Source organism: Balaenoptera borealis (genome assembly GCF_965194805.1).
Source record: "Balaenoptera borealis genome assembly, chromosome: 11".
In the NCBI taxonomy this organism is placed as follows: Eukaryota; Metazoa; Chordata; class Mammalia; order Artiodactyla; family Balaenopteridae; genus Balaenoptera; species Balaenoptera borealis.
The window spans coordinates 23,635,625-23,659,415 of NC_138868.1; the positions used below are offsets into that span (position 1 = coordinate 23,635,625).

At 47.2% G+C, this 23,791-nt stretch overlaps 1 protein-coding gene across 3 annotated transcripts in view; it reads right to left on the reverse strand.

Annotated features, from left to right (window-relative positions):
- Positions 1-23,791, reverse strand: part of LDLRAD3 (low density lipoprotein receptor class A domain containing 3) — a 276,561-nt gene that overhangs the window by 199,806 nt on the left and 52,964 nt on the right. For all 3 annotated transcript variants that reach the window (XM_082343835.1, XM_082343834.1, XM_082343833.1), the window contains one exon: positions 2,655-2,801. In XM_082343835.1, the coding sequence (XP_082199961.1) occupies positions 2,655-2,801 (147 nt within the window). The remainder of the gene's footprint in view (positions 1-2,654; positions 2,802-23,791) is intronic.

Consider the following 23,791-nt stretch of genomic DNA (forward strand, 5'->3'; position numbering starts at 1 on the left):
CTAAACATTTTGATCAGCAGAAGTAAAAAAGCAAAAGAGACTTAAACACCCGACAATAGGGGAATAATTAGGTTACAGGTAATCTACTTGATGGAACAGTAGGTAACCTCACAAAACAACAATTATTGTTGCTACATATATGGTAATGTGGCAAAGGGCCTCTAAAGGGAAGTAGAAAAAGCAGGTTACTCAATAACGCGTCCGCATAACAATGAATATACTTTGTGTGGACTGACCAATAACAGTTAACGTTTACAAGTCACTGACTATACCCAGGCATTGTGCTGTGTGCTTAATATGCATTAAAACGTCACAACAATGTCATTTAGAAGGCTGATTATTCTCATTTTGGAGAGGAGGGCATTGAGGCAGCAGAAGGTTAAGGAATTAATTCTCATTTAATCCTTCCAATGGCTAAGTTTTAGACCATTCTGGTAACTTTCCTAAGATCACACAGCGCTGGGGGAGAGGGATGGAAGGGAGGGCTGGAATTTGGATACAGTCCTTCTCCAGGGCTCACACCCTCAGGTCCTAGACTGGGAAGGGAATATGTAAGAAATCTGAAATGCAAGGAAATTTTGTCTTAGAAAAAGGACTTCTTTTCCTTCCCCCTATTGTCTAAACTTTCTAGTGTTCTTCTGTTTTTAGAATTTAAAGACCAAAAGGAAAAAAGAATGGCAACAGAGGAAAGGTTTTTTGAATGCGTGTGTTTATGGGTATGGTTTTTTTAAATTATGTTTTGATCAAGAGACTACATAAATGCCAATCAAGTCTCTACTACCCTGGGGGGTGAAGGGTCGGAAATGAGGAGAAAAAAAATTAATGGAGAATAGCCAAGGCGAGCCTGCTCCAAACCAAACCAAACTGCGCCAGGCAGCTTCCCACACTATCTTTTCTTTTCTTTTTTTTTTAAATTTCTCTTTCCACCAACTCTTCCGGTTTATGCATGAATTCTGAAATCATGGAACTGTACTGGCACAGGACACAGCTTGTCACAGAGAACTTTAATAGCACACAGTTGAAATTGACAAAGCTGGGGATATAACTTAGGTCTCAACTTCCAATCCTGTATTCTGTCCCAAACGTGTCCTGTTCTGAATATTCCCAGCTCAGCTAAAGACAATCTGCATTTACTGTAGTTCAAATACACACCATATTCCAAAAATGATCATTCCACACATTCAGAGTGTTTAATAATGCTCAAAACTGGACAGATGATAGGGTTCACGCATACTATCTCATTTGAAACTCAAATTACAAACATTCAATTTCTAGCAATTTTGAAGCCAGGCTAGAAACAGAAAAAGCTGCAATAGACATAATACTCTTTTTTAATTCTGCAAAAATAAAAATGCATTATGTATACTAGTCTATTCAGAAGAAATCACAAGCAACAAACAAAATGAACTATTTCCCACAAAAAACATACCCTCAACCCAACCCCTCCCAAAATTTCTCTGAAGAGCGGGGGCAGGCAGCAGGGATACTGGACAGATCTCAGAGGGGCCAGTCTCAGAGGGAGTACATCACGAGGAAGAGGGGGCCTGGCTCCAGAGGGGGCCCCAAACCCACGGCTCCTTCCTGCGCGTCAACAAGCTGAGCCTCAAATCCCGGTAACAGCTATGTGAAAAGTTCAAATTATCATCTTCTCCTCATTTCCTCAGCTGGCTCCCAAAAAGACAGCAGATTCAGAGCCAGAACACATAGTTCTCCTGTGTGAGAGGCCCTGTGGCCTGGGGCCCAAAACCCAGGAAAAAGCCAAGAACCATTGTCCAGCTGTGTGGTCCCCAGGCACCGGACAACCCTGGGCCCAGGACTCCGGGTGTACTTCCTGCCGGCCAGCGTGCTGTGGCCCAGCTCCCTCTGCAGCACCAAACTTTGGCAAAGAAGAGAAACACACCTCTACGGGGCAGGGAGGATGATCGTTCCACTTCCTGGAGGCCCCTCAACTCACATCCCTGGTGCCTCCTTTCTCACAGATTACCACTGACTCACATCTCACGCGGATTTTGGGTACACAACGGGAAAGAGGCTGAAGAAGGAGGGGGTGGGGAGGATCAGAAAGAATCCCGGTCCTGGTGGTGCCCATTTGAAGATGATGTCCAGGTGTTGGCAAAGAAAAGGGCATTTGGAAGCAGATTACTATAAAGTCAGTACCAACTCCATGCTAGATACTTGACGTGATGCTACAGCTTGTTTCATCATCAAGAATGATGCACAATGTAGAAGATGTGCAAGATGGTTACCAGCCTGGACCTTGGGGTCAGGCAGCCCTGGGTTCAAATCCAGGTCTGCTGCTTGCTGGTTAGAAGATACTGAAGCTACATAACCTCTGGGAGTCTCAGCATCCTCGCGTGTAAAGTGAAGGCAGTGAGAGTCTCCCAGGGGGAGGGTGAGTAGAGCCTGGTGGACGGGTCCTCTGCTACCCCAAAGCTGTGGCTCCCACCCCACCAAGACCCCTGTTTCTGCACAGACCACGCTGCTCTGAGACAGAGCGAGACAGGTGGAGAGGACAGCCCTGCCCCCAGAGGGCCTGGCCCCGCCGTGGGCAGCACGCAGAGTGTGCAGGGCTGGGCCAGACCCAGAACTCCTCGCTGACGCCCCAGGACTGCCGCCACCCTCCCCCTGCCCCAGCAAAGGCCCAGGCCACTCACGGCACTCCTTCTCGTCACTCTTGTCGAAGCAGTCGGGCAGCCCATCGCACTGCCAGGCGCCGGGGATGCACCGCCCGTTGCTGCACATGAAGTTGCCTGGAATGTTGCACTCGTTGGTGAAGTTGTTCCCGGGAAGCAGCTGGCTCTCTGTGGGAGAGAGGGGACAGGGAGGTCAGAGGCGCCGCCAAGGCGGCAAGGACCCGGGACCGCACAACTCTTCTTCGACACGGATTGTGTATGTGAGACTTCCAGTGGGTGACACTGCCTCTCTGGGACTCAGTTTTCTCATCTGTGAAAGGGACCCATAATCTGCTCCACCCCCAGGGATGCTGCGAGGACTAAATGGAGAGACCCAGGTAAAGCCCTTCGCTGGTGCTGAGCACACAACAGGGGTTCACGGACTTTTCTTCTTTCTCTGTCAAAAAGCCTGGTCGTAAAACCCAAATGTTCTTTTCTGGCCATGAGCAGTGGCTAAAAAAGAAGGTGCCAAGACAGAGGGAGCGCAGGACTCCCAGCACCCAGCAGCAGGAACTGCAGGCTCCGTCCAGACCTCAGACTCTGGGCCCTATGATCACAGAATCCTTGCACTTGGGCCAAGTCAGCAGGAATACGGGGACAGCATTTCACTTTAGGAAACATGAATCACCCACAAAAACCGACCTGCCTGGGGTCATATGGGGAGCAAAGGCCAGACCAAAACTTCAACACAGGCCTTCTAACCCCAAGAGAGTCCCAAGGTCCCTGGACTGCTTGCCAAGAGTTCCCGGAGATTTAGCACCGAGCCCCAAGGTTTAGATTCGACTCCACTGAACACAGGCACAGAATGCCAAGGCCCTCACCCAAAAGTACGAACTCTTAGGCTGGAAAGCAAACAGGGAAGGCCAAGGAGAGCTAAATTCATCCACCAATGGATCCCGGTGACAGATTGTCAAGGGAGCCAGAATTGGATCAATTTGATCTGTCTGAGCTACTGTGATCAATGGCTGGGAGATCAGGAGCCATCAGGAAATAAAACAGTCTTAGAGGAAAAGGAGAAATAAAAGACCGGTCCCTCCAGGGTTCCCTCCTGAGTTTTCAATAAGCATTTATTGAGCATGTATGACCATTTCTGCTAAGTGTTAAAGATGCAGAGATGAAAGCTAGGGCTCCTCCCTCCGGGCTGGAAAGGCACAAGGGTATACTAACAATTTTAGTGCCCTGTACTAAGAGGGATGTCCAGACCTGCCTGGGGGTAGCAGGAGGAGAGCAGGGCCCATGATGCTCTTCCACAAGCTTTGCCAAGAGAAGCATCTCATGCCAGACCCCTGACATCACACCTTCTTTCATGCCACTATCCTTTACATGTGCTGTAATTTTTATCTGGAATGCCCTTCAACTCATGGGGTCTCCTGGAAATCCCGACACAGCCATTAGCATACAACTTCTGTGTTACTCTGCCTCTGAAGTCTTCCGCAAGGAGAAATGGGCAGTCACCCTGTTGTGTGCCTAGGGTTCTACTGGGGTTACACTAAAAACATTTTACAGCTGGAACAAGTGGGCAAAAAATTGGAAAAGACAGAGCCAGAGGCAAGTGGTACCACATCAGCCCAGGTGCCACGGATATTCCTTATAGACCATCCGTCCCACTGCACTGAATTCATACTGTACATGAACACCCTACTGAAAATGAGCTTGTGTAATTCACTGAAGAATTCTAGAAGAGCAGCTACAGTGAGGGGCCTCATCCTGCCCTAAAAACCTGCACTGGGTTCCTAAAAATCTTCCTTGTCCCCTCCTCACTCAACCACCCCCTACGATGGCCAATCACCAAGTCCCGCATGCTAGTCTCCACTGCCACAGCCATGACTGCAGCCCAAATCACCACCATCTCTTACCAGGATCACTGCCCCAAGTGACCCCAGCCTCCCCTCAAGTCTGTCTCAGAGGGACCTTTCTAAAGAGCAAATCGATCATGACACTTCTTGACTTTAAAAAGCCATTGAATGGCTCCCCAATGCTCTTAAGATAAAGTCAGAATTCAAGGCATTAAAGAAAGGTCACAGGAAAGAGGTGGCATTTGCACTGGACGTTGATAGACAAAGAGATGAAACGTAAGGGCCCCTCACGTCTACAGAAGGATGGCAAAGACCAGGGCAGGAAGGCTCGGCGCAGGCCACGATGGGTATGGAATAAAAAAACACAGAGCTCTGATAGTTAGGAATTGCGAAAAGACTGTGCCCCTATTTCCCCAATTCTACACCAAGGTCAGATATCACTAATCACAGGACTCTGTCCACTGAGCCCACTGTCGATATCAGAATCCCTCTCAAGACTCGACTTGAGGAAGCCACCACCAACCCTGAGATGGTCGTGAAGCCAATTCCCCACCTCCGGGCAGAGGTGCAGGATGCCAGAGTGGGTCTCGTAGGAGAGGAGCCTAGAAGGACAGCCAGGGGCTGGATCCCAGCCAGACACACAATACATAACACTGAAAACCTACACGTTCCAGCTGTTTCCTAACAACTGCTCTGGGCTGCCCCCCGCCAGCAGGGAACTCTTCAGGGCTCCAGAACATAACTGCCATTCTGATCTGTTCGGAAATCACTTACACTTGCTTGTGCAGAGCTAGCTCCTCGAAGGCAAGCCCCCCGGAAGAGTCGCCGAAACTGTGAAATCTTGTTCTGATAAACAGATTTCCGGGGCAAGAAAACTGTCCAGATGAGATCCCAAAGTGTTCGCTCTGGGAGTCAAGAGGCTGGCGGCACGGGGACTTGATAAATGAGAGGGTGCGATGCCGAGACTAAACACCACGTGGGTTGGACGCAGGTGGTCCTGCAGCCACGGGGCTCCCAGTGCCCTACCGGCAGGACCTCGGGTCCCCAGGGCCGGGTGAATGATAACTCGGAAGACCAGTCTGCGCACGTCGGAGCAATGCCATCACCCACGCAGGGGGCGCAGGGCCTTGTGCTTTAGGGAAGTGACAGGATCAGCAAACTCGAGAGTATGAGGAGAAACCAAGGCAAAGAGAGGGTAAATCATGTTGACTCTGTCTTCAAAAATCTTCCTCAAACCCATCCAAGGTGCCTCACTAAGCTGACACCATCCAATCCAAGCCACTGAGACCTCGTGCCCTCTTTAAACCAGTGGTTCTTAACGGGGGACAATTTGGGCCCCCAGAGGACATATGGCAGTGTCTGGAGACATCTTTGGTTGTGGCCTCTAGGAATGCACACCTGCGATGCACGGGGCAGACCCTCACAACAAAGAACCACCCAGCCCGAAATGTCAAGAGTGCTGACTTGAGAAATCCTGGCTTAAACCAACCTTCCCCCTTTCACTTCTCACTCCCACCTGTTTCTTGTCCTCATAGCAGAGGGAGATTTTAAATGCTGCTGCTGGCTCCTCTGTGCCCCTATAATAAATCTAAAACTGTTGCCATGGTTTACAAAGCCAGGCATGATCAGGCCCCGCCTACCTCTACAACCTCATTCCAACCATTTCTTCCAACACCGATGTTGTCCTCCCTGCAGTGGTCCTCCGCATACGCTGTTCACTCACCCCAATTCTTCCACACACATTTCACCTGGTGTTATGGGCTGAATTGTGTCCCCCCCAAAATTCATATGTTGAGGTCCTAACCCCTGTACCTCAGCATGGGACTATATTGGGAGCTAGGGCCTTTCAAGAGTTGATTAAGTTCAAATGAGGCCATTAGCATGGGCCCTAATCCAATCTGATTGGAGTCCTTATAAAAAGAGATTAGGACACAGACACACACAGGGAAGATCATGTGAAGACTCAAGGAGGTGGCAGCAATCTACAAGCCAAGGAGACAGGTCTCAAAAGAAACCAACCCTGCACACTTTGATCTCAGACTTCTAGCCTCCAGAATCATGAGAAAATAAATTTCTATTGTTGAAGCCACTCACTTTGTGGTACCTTGTCACGGCAGCTCCAGCACACTGGTACATCTGGCTAATCTCATTTGTCCTCCGACCTCGGCTTTACATCACTGACTCTGAGATTCCTTCACTGATTCCTTCACCCAATCTAAAGCTCATCCCTGTTTTCTGCTCTGGTCGTGTCCTGCGTTTTCCTTCATCCCAACTGTGCTCACCAATGAATCTGTACTCTCTCCCCACCAGATTGCACGACCCCAAAGGCCGAAGGGCAGTGCTTCGTTTTGCTCTCGATCCTGGGCATCACGCACTCAGTAGGTTCTCAGTAGATATCTGTGGTCATTCTCAGAAGAAAACCAAGTGTTCAGTTACTGATTTATCCCCCATCCCTCACACTCTTCCTTGGAAAGTTCCATCTACCCCCTGCGTCATCCCCCGGAAGGTGAGTGGGGTTTTACATGTATAGTTAAAAACAAGGGACACAGGGGTGTCTGGATTTGTGCAAGTAAATTACTACCCCGTCTGCTTTAAAAGAGGTTAGAAATCTTTTCAGCCGGACAGCAGGACTTTCTAGTGGCTGAAATATTTATCCCATCTCAGTGTCTTGGGACACATTTAGAATCCAAAAAAGACAAGCATTGGCACGAAGTTGGCTAGCTGGGGTTTCTCCTTCTCCTTTTTCTTTTTTCATTAGGCTGAGAAATGAAAAAGAGTTGCCCATTTTCACTGCAGCAGCACATCACTTACTTAAAATAACTACGCCATCTGCACCAAGACTGAAAAAAAAATTCCAAGTCCTCCCCTGTTGGGCAAAAGCAAAGAACCTGCTGCTGCGGCTTCTTCCAAAATTTCTGGCACCCACAAATTTCTACTTGATGAGGGGGCACTGCAAAAACTCAAGACAGCTGCTGCATTCTGCTCCTTCTGGAACATGCAGTGGGCAATGCTGACTTTTCCAGCTGAGAAATGGGAATCCTCTTCCACCGGCTGAAGCCCTCCACATGCTCTTCTCTCCCTCTGCTGATCTCCTCCCGCTAAGGTCACGCCTTATCGCGATGCGAGACAGACTTGGCACCTGCAAACTATCAACAGGCCCTGCTTTCAGATTTCTGCCCAGTCACCTTCGTTTTTATCTTCTGCTTCCTGATCATCTGGTCGGCAGGCTCAATGAACAACCAAGCAAGACACAGACACATATATGCACAAACACGCATACAGCTTAGCGTTCCAATTTGCAGATCTCAACTAGATCTTCCCTAAAACCTCCCTGGAGAATTAACACACCTCTTCCCACTGCCTGGAACATGATGCCAACAAACATGACGTTTTGAGGCCACTGAAGACAACCATCCGTTTTCCCTTCGACTCGCTCCTTCAAACACACACGTACGGTCCACGCGTGGGCACACGAAAGCACCAAGTGAGCGGGTCTGTCGTGATTCGTCTCTAAACTATCCTGGAAAAATCCCCGAAGGTGCCTTCGACTCCAGACTGCTCCTCGTGGTGGCATCGGTGTTGGGTGGGACCGCAGACATCTGTCCTGAGCACTTCCCAGAGCCATTTGGTCCTCATCAAACCAGCTGCTTCCCACTGGAGCTCGGCCACAGGAAGCATTCTGGCTGTCACCAGGGGGGGAGCAGTCACGCGTGGATACCTGAGCCTGGAGTGAGGACGGGCCTCTGTCTCCAAGCACGTAAGCTGAGCCAGGTCTCCAGCTCTGTCGAGACTCTGCACAGTGCCCTGCCCGCCCTGGTAGCTCACTCCAGGAGCCCCGGTCTCTGTGTACCCACCTGCAAGGAAGATACGCAGCCCAGGGACACAGGTGAGAAGTTATAAAATGACTCATGGATTCAGCCCAGGAATGCTGACGCTTGGCACCCACAGATTTCATATTTACACTTACAGCGTATTATATTTACACTGACCCTGAAGACCGCGTGTAACTTTCCTGCAGGAACACTTTCTGGATGGAGTGAGTCACCCGGACAGTGAGTGAGCCTAGCTGTCCGCCCCCCACCCGCGCTTCACGCGGCTTCCCGTCTGCCTCTCTTGTGCAGTGCACAGCAGCAGCCGCTACAAAACGACAGATGCTTTGTTCCTTCTTAAAATGCGTTAGCAAAGAAAGCCAATGGCTAGTATTAATGAGGCAAGCAAAGGGAAAGCGAAGAGGTCTAGGAAAAGGACAGTTCTTCACCAGGAAACAGCTCTATAAATTATTTTCGTACTGTATTTATAGCCTCATTAAGGGCCCAAAGCTGTTACTTACATTTTTTAGTTATGCTTCATTAGGAAAATTATGTCCAAGCGGCATTAACGTCATGGGGATTTGCAGAGCTGTCGGGATGCAACCCTTGCAAGGTCCAAGGTCCACGGCTCAGGGGCTGGACAGCAACGCTGGGGGACGCTGTTCCTCAGGACGCTGATTCTCAAAGGTGAGCTCTGAGCCCCACCCCACCCTGGTCCCCAACTCTCCTGCCTTTCCTTTAACGGCCCTTAAGAAGCGGATTATTGACTTCTCACTAGGGAAAATCTAACATCTACTGAAGCTCCTAATACCTGGCAGGAGTTTAACATCCCTTCTCTTTCTCTGCCTTCACGATAGCCCTCTGACATAGGCACCACGCCCATTTTGCAGACCAGAAAACTGAGACTGAAGACGTCACACAGCTAGAACAGGGGTCTGCCAACGTTTTAGGCCAGATAGTAAATATTCTAGGCTGTGCAGGACAGGAGGCCAAATTAAAGATATTATACCAGTACTTACATAAAAGGAGAGAAAACAATATTTCACACAATTTTTATGGATGAAATTCAAAATACGACCATCATCACTGAGAACGATTTTCTGTAGCACAGGTCTACTAATGAAAAGAACAGAATTCTTTTTCGGCGACGGGGGCAGGTGATTGAGGTTCAAAGTTAGTGTCCCCTATCATCAAAATCTATTGCAAATGTTTAATTTTTTTTCAACCATTTAAAAAATGTAGAAACCATTCTTAGCTCAGGGGCTATGGTGGGCTGGCTTTGGCCCCTGGGCCACAGTTTGCAGACTCCTAAGTGAGAAGATGGTAGGTCTGCCTAAAATAACAAAATAGCAGAGGCGCCCAACCCAAAAGGCCTTCCTCTCTGCGCCATCACACCTACCACACTCTGAAATGATCCTGTGGTTTACTGGCTGCTCCCCCCACCACAAAGGCAGGGACCTCTGCTGCCCTGTGTCCCCCGCAAGTGCCAGGCACCCAGCAGACACTCAGGAAATGCCTGCTGACTGCGTGAGTGATGGCTCCTAAGGACCCTTCCGGTTCTGACACGCTCAGGTTCTGTGGATTTACCTAAACCCTACCTGAACCTATTTATACTTCTTTGCAAAAGACAATGAACAAATGAGATCAGTTCTGTAAAACACTCCTGAGCTCCTAGGAGGGAAGGAAGAGAAGCAAAGAACTTTTCTGGATGAACTTTTTACAGGCGTTCTCTTTTAACACATGCCGTGTCTTCACCAAGGGTGACCCGCACGGCAGGCCAGGGTGAGAACTTGGCCCCATGTGCCTTCTGTCATTTCAGCTTCAATCGACAGCAGCAGCAGGAAGTAAGAATCAGGCAGTGAAGATAAACTGAAAGACGAGAGCGGGGACAACTTTATAACCAATTTATGGGGCTTGCAGATAAGCCAGGCTTCAGAGAGGACCAATCAACTCTGCACTTCAGCACCTCTCAGAAACAGCCAAAGGGTCAAGAAGAGGGGGATTCAGCTCTGAACCCAAGTTCAGCCCAGCCTCATCTGCCCCAGGATGGCTGCAACCATTCCTACAGTCACTGGAAATGGTTCTGCAGCCTATACTCTGCTCTGCACAGATACACCCAAGGCAAGTATGGAAAACACCAAAGCAAACCAAGAAATAAGGCCAGAAAAGCAAAATGAGCTTCATTTAGGTCCCAAAGCATATTTTGACAAGCTCAGGGTAAGGAAGGATTTCTAAAAGAAGACTCAAAAAAAGCACAGGCCATAAAGAGTGATAAATATGACTGCATTAAAATGTAAAACTTCCAGTCATCAAAAGATACTATAAACAAATTTAAAAGATTAGCAACTAACTAGAAATGGTATCTGCCATATATGTAACCCACAAAGATACATATTCAGGATTTTCTTACAAGACTATATATGAAAACATAGGCCACTCAATAGAAAACTGGTCAGAGTATAGGAATCAACAGGTATGTTGATGGATGAGCAAACAAGTAGCTGCTCCAGACGGACTCAACCTCACTTGTAATCAGAGAATGGTTAACGAAACAAGGGAGTTCTCTTTCACACTTGCAAAAATTTGAAGTCTGATATTCTCACGTGGCAAGGGTACAACATGATCTCCCAGGCTACACGTGTGGAGCAACTCAGAAGAGCAATTTGACAACTCCCGGTGAGGTGCAAGATGCACCAGGGCTTTAACCCAGCTGATCCTCTTCTGGTACGTACCCCAGGCCTGGGGGCAAGCGTGCGCAAGGCAATAGCAAGAGAATCTTCACCATGGCACTGCTGTAATACAAAACTGCAAGACACACCAAATGGTCATCAAAAGGAGAACGGATGAAAACTCGGGTCCATTCACAACAATGGAATACTACCCAGGGCTGCAACTTAATGAACTGGAGTGGCATGAATCACCATGGATCAATCTGAGAAACCTAATGCTTAGTGAAAAAGGCAAGTGGCAGAATAGCACTTACATTAATCTTGAAAAATATACTACTCTAATGGATACATCCAGATGTGAAGGTATTTTTGAAAATGTGCAAGAAAAGAAAATATCAAAATCAGGATAGTGGTTACCCTCTGTCAAATGGGATCAGAGGGCACCCAATGAATTTCAGCTGTAAGATTTCTTTTCTTTCAACCAACCTGAAGCAAGCATGACAAAATATCAGAATTCAATGGAGCTGGGTGGAAAGCACACAGGCTTTCTCTGCATTATTCTTGGTACTTTTTCCCACCCTTCAAAAAATGTTTCACTAATAAAATTTGTTATAAAGAACAAATATCATGCTAATATTTGAGAAAAGTCTATGAAAGACATATGGAACCATTTATCACTAATGTTCTAGCATCAAAAACACCATCAACTATAAAAGGAGGAGAGATAAAAGGGGGCAAGTGTTCACACTGAGAAAAAAAATGCAGGGACATCCCTCTGAGAGATTCGGTTTATTACAAACTCTTTTCATTTTCTGAAAGGCAGCAACAGTTGCAGGGCAGAAGCGGATTGTGGAGGAAAAAAATAAACACATCTCATAAGATAGATTTACCCACCCAACTTACCAAGCCATGACATTCCAAAAGCAAAAATAGCAAGGCCCAGCCAGAGGGTCAGATATTTTTTAAATACTAACTCCCTTGAGATGTCAGGGTGGGAAAAAGTCACAGGAAAGCTTTCTTTCTCAGAATAGTCCATGCCATCTGCCTCTTCACCCCACCCTCCAATATGGGGCTGCAGGAGGCTGAGCAAACAGGGGCTGAGCTGGGGCACCCAAGGCTGTGATTCGGCACACCCCATCACAATCGCCAAATGCCGGATCCTCTTATCACTGTAATTAGCTGTGTGACTTCAGACAGGTGAGTCACCCTCTCTGAGCTTGAATTTTCCACTTGTGAAACCAGGGTGACCCCATCTCCCTGTCAGGGTTGCTGAGGGATAGAGGGATATGATATATACATATATAGATATAAAATAGAGGAATATATATATATAAAAAATAGAGGGATAAATATATATATAAAATAAAGGGATAAAGTAAATGTAACAGAGTAGGTGGCATATACTGGGAGTTCAATAAACAGTACTAGATTGTTACTCCTTCCTTCCCTCCACAATCTCCCTGCCTCTCCTCATAGAGCTGGTACTGTAGTGGTAACTCAGGCAAGGTTGGGTCCCTTTTCTCCCTCTGCCTCCCTAGAAAGGGCACAGCCTGGGCAAGGTGGGGCTGGTTGGCTGGCTGAGACCAGTGGTCACTTAGCTCCAAAAAAGCAGACTTTGCAGATAGTCACCAGGTTTTAAGAACATAGTTAAAGGGCTCACAAGGCGACCCTGGCTGTGTGTCTTCTAACACATGACAGTCTCAGTTCCATTATTCCTAAGAAATAATTAACCTTCCTTTTAATCATTCCTAAGGCTCTTTAATAGCAGCCAAATTATAACCATGAACCAACCTTTCCAAACCACGTGGTTATGAAGCAACTCAAAAGAGAAAGGCACATGGGATTCACCACTGGGATCTGGGGACGTGGCTCCATCTCCCTGGGCCTCAGTTTCCCCAGGTGTAAAATAAGGCAGGAACAGATGATATCCAAGTTCCTTTCCACCTCTTGACCGCTCATTCTTGTTTCTGTGGACACACCCCCGGTCTCCACGGCAGGCAAACACTCGCCATCTGCCCGTCCTAGATACATTCTCCAACATTTAAAAATAAAATCCAGCATTTACCCAGAGCTCCTCCTCTGAAGAACTAAAAACATCCCCACAAGGCAGGTACTGAAGGCAGTTCCTCCTTTTTAAACACAAGGAGACTAAGACCCAGAGGCCAGCCAGCCTCTCGAAGGGCAGGGCTGGAACTGGCCAGAGAACCCAGGTTCCAGCCCCTGGAGGAGACTCGACTCTTGCCTCCGCACTTTAGAACTCCGACCTCCTGCGCCATCCATGCAGAGATGGCTGGTCCCACACCCCCCTGCCCAAGGAGAAAATAATCTCTGAAGGGCCATACATCAGACCTGCAGCCCATTCCCTATGAAGTCAAGGGCTCTCTGCTTCCCTCTGATGATCTACAATTTTCCATCACATCTCAGCAAATGAACGACTGTCTGGTTTATCGCTTAGGAGAGGAACTCTGCCAGGGAAATCAAAAAACGCCGGCTTGTTACTGCCGACCAAGGGAGGAATACATATTAACTGGTGCGTCTTTTAAAATTTTCTTAAGTAGCTTAATCCATTAAACCAGTCCATCCTGCTTCTACAATCCGCTCACGCGAACACCCTCCCTCCGTGCTCAGCGTGCTGACAGGCCCTCCATCAGGAGGAATGAGCTGACTTCTTGAGCAAATGCTGTTTGTACATCTAGCAAGTGCCAGAATTAAGCAGTATTTACTGCTGGAGTCCCCGCTTCAGTCTGCATGTCTGAATGAGCGCTGATTTCAGAGTGAGCAACTCACCTTTGCAAGAGATTTGTCGGATTTGGTAACTACAAGTGCTGAAAAGGTGCAGGCGAACCTGTCTGGATTCTCCAGCTTGTGAAGGGTAGTTTATGGAGGTCCAGAAAACAAAGAGAATTAAAACTGAAAGAGGGATCCCTGAGCTGGTAGCATTCAGGTCAGCCCTGAAGCCCACAAACTCTGAATTCTAATTCCACTCCTCCCAAGCTCGGGGGATGGCTTAAGCCCTCCGTGCCTCAGTTTCCTCATCTGCAAAGCGGAGATGGACCAAACACAAGCTTGATAAGCTCCCTGGGGTGATCAAAGAGCTGTTTTGTCCATTTAGGTATTGGACTCACATCGTCCCAGATCTGAAAACATTTCAACTCTCATTGTGTATCACTTGCATCAGATAGCCTCTTACAGAAAAAATACATATCCTAAAAATTCAGTGGAAGCTCCTGGGATTTTCATACATTTTATGACAGCACGCAGAAAGAGGCCATACGTTAGCCAGAGTTCATTTGTTAAAGGTATTATTATTCACTATTAAAGAATGACTATTATACAAAGACTAGATGTAATTTAGGCACAGAATATGTCATTACACAAGACATATCATTATAATGTAGTTACATGATTAATAATTAGAGAAAAGGTGATCTCAAGTGTAAGAGGATCCACCTTAAACTGAACAGGATAGATTCCTACCAGGGAGACGAGAGATTGGAAGACAGGAGCTGCTCATTAAGAAACAATTTTTTGGGCTTCCCTGGTGGCGCAGTGGTTGAGAGTCTGCCTGCCAATGCAGGGGACACGGGTTCGAGCCCTGGTCTGGGAAGATCCCACATGCCGCGGAGTAACTGGGCCCGTGAGCCACAATTGCTGAGCCTGCGCGTCTGGAGCCTGTGCTCCGCAACAGGAGAGGCCGTGATAGTGAGAGGCCCGGGCACCGCGATGAAGAGTGGCCCCCGCTTGCTGCAACTAGAGAAAGCCCTTGCACAGAAACGAAGACCCAACACAGCCAAAAATAAATAAATAAATAAATAGTAATTTAAAAAAAAAAAAAGAAACGATTTTTTGATAACCTAAAGATGCCCTACCACGTGGCTCCAGTGCAGGTTAGTCCAATGCTCTGCCAATGGGTGCAGCTCAGCACCAAGACACCGGAAAGAAGTCAAAGGCTTGGTGAATGCCGACACCATGATTAACCTTTCAACAGGTTCAGCCCCTACGGTCTGCACGGTCTTCAGTCCTCGGACACCCAGCTGGTTCCTGCCCCCTTTGCTTTCCTGGATCTGTTCTCACAAAGGCACCAACGGCCTCCCAAGCCTCCCAACTGCTGAATCCAAAAGTTATTTATTTATTTATTTTATTGAAGTATAGTTGATTTACAATGTTGTGTTAGTTTTTGGTGTACAGCAAAGAGATTCAGTTGTGTGTGTTTGTATACATACATATATATATATTCTTTTTCATATTCTTTTCCATTATGTTTTATTATAGCATATTGACTATATCAATAGTTCCCTGTGCTATACAATAGGACCTTGTTGTTTATCCATTCTATATATAATAGTTTGCATCTGCTAATCCCATATTCCCAATCCAGCCCTCCCTTGTCCCCCTTCCCCCCTTGGCAACCCCAAGTATGTTCTCTATGTCTGTGACTCTGTTTCTGTTTCATAGATAAGTTCATTTGCATCATATTTTTTAAAATTTTTGGCCACACCCTGTAGCATGTGGGATCTTAGTTCCCTGACAAGGGATTGAACCCACACGCCCTACATTGGAAGGTGGAGTCTTAACCACTGGACCACCAGGAAAGTCCCTGCATCATAGATTAGATTCCATATGATAAGTGCTTTCATATGGTATTTGTCTTTCTCTTTCTGACTTACTTTGCTTAGTAAGATAATCTCTAGGTCCTTCTATGTAGCTGCAAATGGTATTATTTCATTCTTTTTTACGGCTGAGTAATATTCCATTGTACATATGTACCACATCTTCTTTATCCATTCATCTGTCGATGAACATTTAGGTTGTTTTCATGTCTTGGCTATTGTGAATAGTGCTGCTATGAACATAAGCTTTCAGGGATCTTTTCGAATTATATATAGTTCTGTCCAGATATATGCCCAGGAGTGGGATTGCTGGATCATATGGCAACTTTATTTTTAGTTTTTGAGGAACCTCCATACTGTTCTCCATAGCAGCTGCACCAATTTACATTCCCACCAACTGTGTAGAAGGGTTCCCTTTTCTCCACACCCACTCCAGCATGTTATTCAAAAGTTATTTTCAGTCTTTACCTTGCACATAACTCAGCTGCAAGGGACCAACTCCAGCTGGATGGCTCCTTCCTCCTGAAACTCCATTCCCTCAGCCTCCCTGATACCACATTCACCTGTTCGCCCACCTTCCCCACACACCTGGCTCTCTGACCATTCCTTCTCCATCAACTCGGAGGCTCCTCTCCCTCCACCCACCCCTCCTCTGCCTCCGGAGTTGTGTCTCCCGCTGCTTGAGTGACAGAGTCATCTTCCCTGGAAAAGTTGTCTCGTCTGCCATGAGGGTCAACCTCCAACTCAGCTCTCTTCCCTTCAACTCCATCCTCCACCCCCAGCTGCATACTTCCATCCCCTACTGCCCAAGACACTTTCATCCCGGACACAAACTCGACACACCCAGAATAGAACTTTGGATTTTTTCTTCTAAACCTGTCCCTCCTGCATCACTCAGTACTTCAGTTGGTAGAATGGCCAACCATCTTTCCCCCTCACCTCCACCCACATCGATCAACCAGTGCAAAACATTTTCCACTTCCATCTTTCCTCGATATCCCTGCCACTCACAACCCTAGTTCAAATCCTTCTCTCTTGCCTTTATGGCTTCTCATTAATGGCTTCCTCGCTGGCTTTCCGAGATCCAGTCTTGACCTCTAAAAGACATCCTTCACATAACTGTAGAGAAAATCTGACCACATCCCTCACTGTTTAAAATCCTCCCATAGCCCCATCCCACGAAGGGTAAGGCAATTGTCCTGGGGTCAGCACAGGAGGCCTGCGTGTCCTGGCCAGCCCACCTCTCCTGCAGTTCCTCCCTAATGTATAGGTCACTTTACAAGCTCCCCCATTAGAACTTGCAGCATAACTTACGCAAACCTCTATCTCTTCCCTTATCACAATGCTCCACTGTCTGTGTGCCTGTCTTCCCCACAAAACCCCACAAGCAACTTTACACCAAGGGAGGGAAAGTGTCCTAATGTAGCCCAGAGCCAAGGAGAGAATGCTGAAATGGAGGGAGGGTGAGAGGCATGAAGTATGCAGGTGGATGGAAATATGGATGGTTGCTTCTTTGTGCTATAGTATTCTGAAGAGCCTTTCACCCCACATTTTGTGGATCATTCCTGCAAGTTAAAATTATTCCTCAGTTGTGTGGACAGTCCACATTTGTATGCAGCCTAAGATCTACAGAATGAAGACATGTTTCTTCATGCTCAGAGAGTAATTTCATCTCAACTTGATTATTGGAAAAATGGGGGTGGGGGAGCAGGACCCCCAAATATTTTATTCATGTCATTATTATTATTCTCCTTCCTGAGAAATCTGGGATTTTCTACAAAGCCATCTTCACTTCTGGATTTGCTTGAACTTATTAGACTGATAATTCTTCATGACTCAAAGTAAAAACTCAAAGGTAGCCCAATACTTTAGACCGTAACCTCGGCAGGTAAGAGCTGGCCTCCAGAACTCTTGGGCACAAGGACTCTCTCTAGGGCATGGGCTGTCAGCAACAACTGGCACAGCTGCCTGGGAGACAAAGCCAACATTCTGTGATGACCCATTCTCTCAGAGCCAGCTCCCAAGAAATCAAGGTTGGGCCCATGTTCCCGGGGGAGAAGAACCAGGCCCAGGTGCATCTAGTCGCTGATAACAGCCCTAAGGGTCAGGCCCCCTCTGTTTCTGCTCTGCACTGGGTTGCAGGCAGCCTCAGGCAAGCCTTTGGGCTTCCATCCACAGGGAGGTTGATTCCCCCCTCCACGCAATGAATCCCAAGCCATCAGCACCCCACACACTTGGCCTTTGTTTGTTTCTTTCCGTAACCAGGGAGTAGTGACAGCTGCACCAAAGACAGTGGCATTTGGGGCTGGGACTCTCCTCAGGCAGAGCAGCAAGCCCTCCCCTACTGGAGGCATTGAGGGTGGCCTGGAGGAATGTAGGGGTCCTAAGGCGTTCTGTCAAGGGTCTGCCTGTCATCAGTGGCTACAGGAGCACTGAGACCCAGGCTCCTAGCTACCTCCATCCCTGGCAGCCCTGGCCTCCTTTGAACAAACAGCCCAGTGTGTTTACCAGTATGGAAGGTGGCAAACCTCCACGGGCTCTGGACGCGGAGGGAAGAATACTGGCTCCACGTGAACCTGCCAAGAGAGTTTAGGAAGCAGCGCTGATCTAGGAAATGCCAGCAGAATGAAGAAACACAATGAACCAGAACTGCCAACACAGCTCAAGAGACACTCCCTGACTCTTCTTTTGTGGATCATGTGCCTTTATGCCGAAGACATGAGAGACCACGGTCTTTAAACGAGGCAAGGGATTCAGCTTCTCATTGAACATCCACAGTAATCAGCTCTGACAGGCACCAAGCCCTGCCTGGCACTGCTCCCTTTCCAGGGCACATCACCATCCACCCCATGCTGCACCAATGATAATGCATTTACAGACAGCCGGGACTCTCCAGCCAAGAGGAAAATTTGCACCTAATTAAATAAAAACAAAACAGAAAACCAAAGCCTTTAACCAGGCAAAAAGAAGATGGAATACTTGATCTTTTGTGGAGCTTTATAGCCAGGAACGCCAATCAAGATGATTTTTTTGTCTAAATGTTATCTTTCAAAACTATCCTCTCCATCCCTATTCGCAAAGAACTCCTTAAAAATCAGTAAGAAACCAAGAGAAAAATGGATAAAGGAAAGAAACAAGCACGTCACAAAAAATGCAGATGGCTAGTAGACAAAAAGATGTACAACCTCACTGGTAGTTAAACAAATGCAAGTGGAAATGCCATTTTTTAAAACGATCTGATCAGCAAAAGTTAACAAGATGGATAATACTGAGAGCTGGCATGGATGTGGGGACACTGGCACTCTGATACTACTGGTGAGAGCATAAATTGGTACAAGCTCTCCGGGGCCATTTGGCACTGCCCAGCACTATTTATCATGAGCTTACCTTTGGACTCACTGATTCCATTTCTAGGAATCTATCCTTAGGAATATATAAATTCATAGAGAAGCACGCAGAAGGCTTTTTTTCCCCTTTACATCATTATTTGTAAAAGCTCAAAACTGAAAAGAACTTAAACATCTACCAAGAGGGAGATGGGTAATTATGATATGGCATACCCATCTAGAACACTGCAGCCTTTAAAAAAAATCCCAGGATCCAGAAGGTACTGACATGGAAGAATAGCTACAATATAGGCAGAGGGGAGAAAGCAAGGTGCAGAACAGTATGTAGAACATAATCCATTTTTTGTTTCTCTCTAGAGGTGTATGTGATAATATATAAGCTCCTGTACTCACATTTACATCTGCAAGGTCTTGGAACATACATTCTGAGGGAAGAAATTGAGGTCCTTTAAAAACATGGGTTATATTTTCTACTGGCATCTTTTCTTCAAAATGAAGTTCTTAAAATATTGCCAGAGTAAACATGTCTGGAGAACTTATAAGAGTAACCACGATGATCTGGGGGAGGAACTGCATAGCACTGCTCATTATCAAAACACACACACACACACACATACACACACACACACACACACACACACACACACATACACACACACACACACACATACACACACACACACACACACACATACACACACACACACACACACACATACACACACACACACACACACATACACACACACACACATACACACACACACACACATACACACACACACACACACACATACACACACACACACACATACACACACACACACACACACACATACACACACACACACATACACACACACACACACACACACACATACACACACACACACACACACATACACACACACACACACACACACACACACACACACATACACACACACACACACATACACACACACACACACACACATACACACACACACATACACACACACACACACACACACACATACACACACACACACACACACACACACACATACACACACACACATACACACACACACACACACACACACATACACACACACACACACACACACACACACACACACACATACACACACACACACACACACACACACACATACACACACACACACATACACACACACACACACATACACACACACACACACACATACACACACACACACATACACACACACACACATACACACACACACACACATACACACACATACACACACACACACACACATACACACACACACACACACACACACACATACACACACACACACATACACACACACACACATACACACACACACACACACACATACACACACACACACACACACATACACACACACACACATACACACACACACACACATACACACACACACATACACACACACACACACACACACACACACACACACACACACACACACATTGGCTCCTTTAACTTTAAGAAGCAAAGCCAAAAGCAAAAGGTCATCTATTCATGAATTTACAAAATATAAAAACAAGACAAAGCATGCCTGAAAACTTAAGAGAAACGAGTTTGGGTAAGAATACTTTTATGTAGTTATGAAACTGATAGCCCCAACCGTTGGCCCAAACTAAAAGTTAAAAAATAAAATAAAATGTTAAAACTGACTAGGGAAGAATCATTTGGAAAAGCATGTGGATGGCTGCTTCTCAACGAGTCATTCTGGAAAATCACCCCTGGGCTATATTCCCTTTTACTCCCTTTCAAAACACAAATACATTCTACAAAGAGCTGTGGCCCTCCAGGCCCCCCTCCTGGCCAGCCCCTCTCTCCACAGGAGGTCACCACCCCAGTGGCCCGTGTGGGAGCACCAGGGGCCCTGACTCTGATTAAGGGATATAAATCTAATTTGTCCTCGGCGAGGAACGTAGTAAGTCTCTCCAAGGCTTGCTGGGCTCACCATGAGCCCACAATTATAGCTGCTCTGGACTCCTGCTTCCACGCTCTTGGGACTTCCAGGTGGCAGCAAGCCACACTCTCTGCTGGAAGCCACAGAGCTCATTCAACGGCAGGGCACATGGAGTGAAAGCCCTGGAGCCCAGAGCCCAAGGCTGGTGGGGCACCTGGTCACCAAGCTTTCAGAGTTGTCCCTGCAATCTCACTGGGTGGAGGGTCATCCCACAACCCACCTCCTGGAAAAGGGGGCGGAAATTCGATGTTGTTTAAGGTTGAGCGAAAGGAACCAGACGCTCTTATTCTTGCCAGTTTCAAAACCAGGCAAAAGTAACCTACGGTGTTGGAAGCCAGGATGGGGGGGGCACCATGGGGGCTCTGGGGTGCTGGTGATGCTCTATGTCTCCATCTGAGCACTGGTTCCCCAGGTGTGTTGGCTTCATGAAAATTCATGAGCTCCCCGCTTAACATATGCGCACTCTTCAGTCTGTACGTTAAACTTTGTAAAAAGTTTACTTCATAAAAGAACAGGTAGCTGCTCACAGGCACCGACTCTGTCCATTCTCGGTGGACTCTCTCCTCTCCCCCCTCCACAGCCGGAGCCACCAGCAAACTCACTGGTCAAAGTCACGCCAGCTCCCAGGCCACAGTGCCACCATCTGGCGACAGGCGGGGGACTGGCAGTGGAGGTGGGGGGGGGATGGAATGTCCAGCCTTTATTTTTCAGTTGATTTGCTCATTTTCCCCTAATATCAAAACAGTCCCAACTCCTTCTCTCCAATGCCCCAAATGGCATCAGCCCAACCCTGATACACCCCAAGCATGCAGACTTCTCAGGCCGGGCACCAGGCTCTACGGGCCCGTCCATCCACGGAACGTGGCTTAAGTACCAGCCTCCGGGAACCATTTTGCAAACTCTGCACGGCCACTCCAGCTCTCGTGCCAAAAAGAGTCTGACCTGGGCTGGGGCTCTCCTCCTGGAAAGCCAATGCCGTCTCTGGTTACCTTCAATCTCACTCCCCAAACTCTCTGGGGGCTCTTCTTGGCTATCAGGGATACTTGGGTCTTCAATGAACTTTCCCATGTGGTTAGTTTGAGGGTTCTCCCCCTTCTTTGGTTAAATAAAAAGGTTTTTTTGTTTGTCTTTGACAAGAAGAAAAATGTAAAGTTTATAGAAAACTATATGGAGAGAAAAGCAATCCAAAATGATTTATATTCGATGAACCGACAAATTAGGCAACTGAACGCTGATCTCTGCCGGAGGCGGAGTGGGAACCCTGAATCTGGCTTTCTCTCTCTCTCTCCCTTGCTATAATCATGCTTTCAAACAGGCCCTGCCAAGTCCCCCCCCACCGCTGCCCAGATGTTCAGGGAGAGGAGCCTGAGCCGCAGGGAAGGAAGGCTGATCGTAGCTCACCAGCACCGCGCCTGTCACTTCCGGAGGGCGTAGCACAGAAGCAGGAGCAGGTGACGAGAGCTACCCTGCCAAGGGGAGTGTCTGATTTTAAGAGCATCGGGGTACAAGCCCTCACCCGCATACTGCAGCCTTCCAGCAACTTCGACTGTCTGTGTCATCAAAGCCCAGGTTGGTGATACCATCCACTTGTGTTCTGCACACAGATACACTACACTGCTGTCTCTCTGTCTCTCAGATCAACCTCCTGCGTTCCCACAAAACAAACAGCTTCTGTTCCAACCTCAGCCCAGACCAACTCAATCTCCTGCCACCTCCCCCAGGACAAATCCCAAACTTGTGTAAACATGGAAAAGGCCAGCTCAGACTCCGAGAGCAGGGAGGCGGTGAGGTGTGGAAGGAACACCTCAGGCCACACTCACCAGGCCCAAGAATCACAGATCCACGGTTCAGCGGCAAGTCACAGATCCAAAGATCACACCACGAAAGCCTGAAAAGAAAGAACCAACTGAAGGCTTAATAAAAACCGTGTCTTTATTAAGGAAAAAAAAGGGGTGCCAGCAAACCCGACCTGGCATCAGCTCTCTTCCACTGCCTTCCAGATCCTAGCAGATAACACATCCGCATGAGGAACCGAGCCACAGCCTGGGAGTGTCAGCAAAACTGGCTGGGGGGGGAGAGGGGAGGAAGATTTCAAGTAACCATCACTGTCAACTACTCAACAGGAGGGAACACCTCCAACACTCCCTCGGGGGTTACAAACTCGTGAGCAGAGAAGGGGTTATTTTGCAAAACACCGTCCAAAGAAATAGTTCTTCAAAGTCTGTACTCATAAGCAAGCTGCCAAGAGGCTAAGAGGCCCTGCTAACAAGCACACAATTTCAGGAAAATGTCTGTTTTTTCCAAACTCCCCTGTGAATCAGGCACTCTCCTCAGTGCTGCTTAAAGAACAAGAGAGAAGAAAGCTCAGAAACATTTAGAAAACAAAATATTGTTCAGAATGTCCATACAAATAAATCAGAGCAGCATTTCTAGCTCTAAATATAGCAAGTATCTATGGGCAAGCCAATAATATTTCAAAATTAACAAGTAACTTCAGAATTATAATGGAGAAATAAGAATTTAAACACGGCATAAATTTCCATTTTCTGCCCCCAAGCACCAGGGTTTTTTTTTTTTTTCTTCTTCCTTTCCACTTTTTCCATCCATAGTTTTTTTTTTTTTCCCAGCTTCAAAATTCCCAGAGGTTCACATCTTTCAATAGAGATAGAGCACTCAGAGTTCCTAACCTCTAGCGAATATAGAAGGAAGAGTTCCTAATCTTAGAATATGGAAGGAAGCCATTCTAAATTTACTAGTAAGAAACCGCCTTCAAGGACAGCAATGACAAAAAAGCAGACTACGAAGTCACGGATTCATGACGCTAGCGACAGGCCACCACCCGAACTTCTCTTAGAAGTGATGCCTACATTTATGGAGCACCTACAATGTGT